At 33.5% G+C, this 4,823-nt stretch overlaps 1 protein-coding gene across 1 annotated transcript; it reads right to left on the reverse strand.

Moving 5' to 3' along the window:
• Nucleotides 1-640: 640 nt before the first annotated feature.
• On the reverse strand, nucleotides 641-3,882 carry LOC114728928 (probable disease resistance protein At1g52660). Its single transcript, XM_028915880.1, has 2 exons — nucleotides 3,640-3,882; nucleotides 641-2,422 (listed from the first exon to the last, which is right to left on the reverse strand). Exons 1-2 carry the CDS (start codon nucleotides 3,880-3,882, stop codon nucleotides 641-643), a joined length of 2,025 nt encoding a protein of 674 aa, XP_028771713.1.
• Between the last annotated feature and the right edge of the window lie 941 nt (nucleotides 3,883-4,823).

The following is a 4,823-nucleotide window of genomic DNA, read 5'->3' on the forward strand; positions in this document are numbered from 1 at the left end:
TGAAAATCCATGTTGACGTCATCCGACCTGAAGGGCTGAAATTTTGATTGGAAATTGTGTTTGGCGTCCCATTCCAAACTGTTCCACCAATCTTTTTGTCCGCGGATAATTAGTTGTCTGGCAGAATTGGAATGAAGTGGTAGCCTTTTCAGATTTGGACATAGTCCTATAGTGATGGTTTTTAGGGAAGGAAAAGACAAAGCGGTCTTATGGATGCTTTGAAGCTTTGGCATTCCATACAGATATAGGTTTACAAGAGAAGAGAATACATAAGAAGAATCCTCATTCTCATCTTCCTTTATCACTTCCTCCATTGATGAGCAGTAGACAATGACAAGTAGTTGAAGCTGTGGAGCATGCTTGAGCCATGTGACATGTGTTAAGGAATCGCAACCAGAGATAATCACGCTTTGAAGCATGCTTAGACGACAAGTGTCATCATAAATACCAGAATAATCTTTCAAACCAGATAATTCAAACAGACCCAATTGTTGGAGGTGATTCATTTTTGAAACGCATGCCAATAATAAAGGCATCTCAATGGTGTCTAAATCACGCAGGCGAAAAGCATATATACAATCTTGCAATTTGCCTGACTGAAGTAACTTGTTGAGGCCTTTTTCTGTTTCTATTGCAACCTTTATTTCCTCAATTTTTGGCAAAGATTCCACCTCCTCCAGGAATTCTCCCTCTGCTTCGCTATTTTCTCTAACTCCCCGCCGCAAGCAACTCTCAACACTCTTAATTGTTGAAGACTTGATATCACTCCCAATAGAATACTTGCAATATCACCATCTCTCAAGAACAAATTGAGAACCTTCAAATTCTTCAAATTCTTCAAATACTTCAATTCCTTGGGACACTCAGATCCATCTATGTTTAAACAAAGATATTCCAATAGAACCAACTCACCAATTTCTGCAAGTTCACGTATATCAGGACAACGTAATTCTAACACCTTTAATTTGCTCATGCATTTGAGGTTTTGCAAATGTTGTATACCACAACGCCTCAACAATAATGTTACTAAATTGGGATAAGTTACAGGTGATACATGTTGTGCTTCCCTGTTCATAATTGAAATCCTCTCAACAATTTTCTGTTTTTCAACATTATCACGGGATGTTGTTATCGCATCTTCTTGTACAAGAACCCTTTTAATTCTTTTATTTTGGTCACAAGATAACCACAATGCCATCTCTCGAATCATATCATGCATCTTAAATGAACGACGCAAAACAACATCATCTTCAACACTCTCCAACAAGCAACAAAGCTTCAACTTTGCAATCACAGATTGACCATCATTGCGGATGTCTTGTATGCTTTTTGTCATATCTCTACAAATAAACCCCTCCCCTATCCATTTATCAATGATATCAGTGACCCGAATCTCATAGTCTTCTGGATATAATGCACAATACAAGAAACAGTTTCTATGAGTATCATCTGGCAACTGATCATAGCTCAACTTGAGGGTGGAAAAAACTTTTGTCTCCAAATCTGTAGTGGTCCATGGAGAACTTGTCAACTTATTTTTTGAGGACTCCCATGCTTTAACATCTTTCACACCAGCCATGGCACTTCCTACCACAGTTAACGCAAGCGGCAGCCCTCTACACTCTGCTGCCATTTCTTTTGCTAAGACTTTGATCCTAGGGTGTGAGTTTAAAGTCTTCTCACCAACTTTCATATAAAATAACTCCAAAGCTTCTTTTTCATTCAAAAAGTCCACTTTGAATGACTCTTGAGCTTGCATCTTTTCGCACACATCCTCCACTCGTGTTGTGAACAACACTTTGCACTCAAAGTTTGAATCTTCTGGATGTGGCACCCCCACCAAATTCAAGTCCAATCCCTTCCACACATCATCCAGTAATAAAGCAAATTTTATCTGCTTCAACACACCCAAAATCTTTGAAGATTTTTCTTCTTGATTATTGCAAGAACTCCAAGTAGCATCTCCAATTCCTACTGATTTTCTTATATTGTCCATGATTGCATCCAAGTTAAGCTCTTTGGATACCACCACCCAAATCACAAGAAAATCGGGCTTTCTCTCCCCAAGTTCATTGCTAATTTTCTTCAGTAAGTTGGTCTTTCCAATCCCTCCAGTTCCCCATAAACCTATGACACCAACATTATTTGCTTCAATACTACTCCATACCTGATGAAATATCAAATCTTGCCCCACTGTCTTATCAACAGGTATTTGACCAATTCCTTTACGTGGTGGCTTGTGAGTAATTTGATAATCCTTACCAAACCTCTGTCCCTGGGTTGTTAGATCAGCTACTTCAGTGAGCATCTTGGCAACCTTCTTTCCCACCTTGTAGCTTGACTTGCAATTCTTGGGACAACATTTACTTAGGCATTTGTTTTGGATTTCTTGGGCTCCTTGATCTAGATTATCTTCTACTTCCTGTGAATACAAAATCATTTAGGTTGATATTTCTTTTCCCTGTTTTTCTGAATCTTTACATGAACCAGTTAAGTACACTTTCATATCAAGTTTTGATATCGAGATAAGAAATTACATATCTTAATATAAATGAATGAATTTTTTTCCAAATATGAATGACAGTTTTTTGACCGAAAAAGCTGAACGATATTGTTAAAGATTTTGGTTGGGGTTGCTTGGTTTCATTTTGGCAAAACAGCTTCTTTTCTTTTATAATTTTAAAAACAAAAAATAAAATACATATTTGAAAATGGTTTTTGAACGATAATAAAATAAAATATGTTTTGTAAAAAAAAAAAATCAATTTAATATTTTATTATTTTTCTGTTCAACAAAATGATAGTAGAGGTAGAAGAGATTGTATTTTTATTAGGGTTAAAATATATTTAATACCCTAAAATATTTTATAAAGTGTATTCAGTATACTAAATATCCTAAAATATTTTAGATCACAAAAAAAGTAGAGTAATGTCGCCTTTCAATTAACATTCTACTAATGTTGGTTTTCTCCTTCTAAGAAAAAGCTTCCACCTCATATGAGCAACAAAAGTACGCTTTCTCTCTCTCTGCGCTCCCTCCCTCCATATATTTATTTCTACGTACTTTTCTTTTAACTAAATAATTGGACAACTTGTAATATGGATACTGATAAATCAATTTTTTATATACGCAATATGCACGCTTTCAAATTAAGTTTTAATTATGCTAATATAAGGTAATTTTGTTTACTTAATTATGGTCTTAAGAAAGATATCATCTTTATTTTACATCATATACCCATTAAAATAATTATTTAAAAAATAAATTAAATCTGTATCATCTAAATTGTACCTAGATTGTCCAGATATAATGAGCTTGGGGTACTCACCACTTTGATGAGCACTGAAATTAGTTCCGTTTTTATACTGTGATAAAATTTCAAATAAATTCAATATAATATGAGTTTCACACTTATCTGAAAAATTTTAAATGTGCTTAATTAGATGGGTTTGAACTAACACATTTAAATAAAATTATCATAAATTACTAGGCTAAGGAATTACGTAATTAACAACATCATTGATAGCTGAATATGGAAATTATCTAATTCATGAACAAAAAAAATTAAAGCAAATAAAAACACCACATACTAAATAAAGGGAAAAAAAAAGAATAAATGTAAAATGAAGAGTTCGTACCTTCTGAATGTTGTGGATACGTTGGAGCCAAAGATCGACTTCATGTGTCTTTTTCTCCTCTTCAGTGCGCTCAGCTTTTTCAATTCGTTTTTCCACATCCTTCTTTTTAGCTTCAAGCTCTTCCCATTTACTTTTCAGAGATTGCAGATTCTCTTCCAACTCACAAATAAACCCAGCTTCTTGTTTGGCGCAACCACACAAATACTTTGCAATATCCCATATGATATCTCCCACTTTCTCCATATTTGCTTCTCACTTTTGATCTTTCAAACGATGCTAAGCTCGCGTTCATCCAAAATCAAACAGAAAAATGCTAAAGTTAAAATTCTTTTCAATAAATATTTTTCCCTCAAAATGAAAGAACCCCACATGTTTGGGCTTACCTCATACACCAAGAGATTGCAATATTTATGAGTTTGCATGAGACAGTCGATGATGCAAATGGATAGGATTTGAAATGATGATGATAATCCTTTTATTTCTTTAATTTTGAAAAGTAAATTGCAGCATCTTATTCCTTACTTGATCCTTATTTTTCTTCGAGATAGACAATGATTTATTCTTATTGCTGCTTTGATTTCTTTCTTTTGCTTTTGTCTTTTCTCACATGAATGAACAAGTCAGGAATAAAGATCACCGTTCTCGAGTTGGAGCAATGAATCTTTTTGTTTTGAAATGTGAAAAGTACGTTTTCTATGGTTTTAAGTTTTGATTAGTGCTTGATTCTTAATTTGAAGTTTTGCTGCTCAGATCAGGTCAAGAATCAGAATTTTTAATTTGCACGGAGACGGACCAATGATATAGAAGGCATTGTTTTTATTCTTTGCCAACGATATCGAAAGGCATTGTTAATTGTTACATATATATATGTATATATATAATATACTTCTAAGCTTTTCAGCTCTAAATATTGAGATAAATAATTAAGTTAAAGATATTCCCACTCTATTATTGGTAATGGATTGATAATCATTTGACTCAATTTAAGAGACGAGAATCATACTACTTCCAACTTTTAATATAAGACTTAGTTAACTAATTTGAAGAAATTAAAAAGGTTACTAAATTATTTTGAATTATTTGTAGTTATTATTTTTCTCAATTAATTTGCCTCACTTATAAATTGATATACAATATAATAACACAGATAAGAATTTTAAAGGGATCATATAACATATGCTATA

Source organism: Neltuma alba, unplaced genomic scaffold (assembly GCF_004799145.2).
Source record: "Neltuma alba isolate B1F8T4 unplaced genomic scaffold, ASM479914v2 tig00012582_pilon, whole genome shotgun sequence".
NCBI classification, from domain to species: Eukaryota; Viridiplantae; Streptophyta; class Magnoliopsida; order Fabales; family Fabaceae; genus Neltuma; species Neltuma alba.

Bases quoted from the DNA above. Each gene is read 5' to 3' on its own strand.
- LOC114728928 (XM_028915880.1), bottom strand. From the start codon at position 3,882: ATGGAGAAAGTGGGAGATATCATATGGGATATTGCAAAGTATTTGTGT. The intron at 2,423-3,639 runs GTACGAACTCTT...TTGTATTCACAG, and splicing joins GTATCCACAACATTCAGAAG to GAAGTAGAAGATAATCTAGA.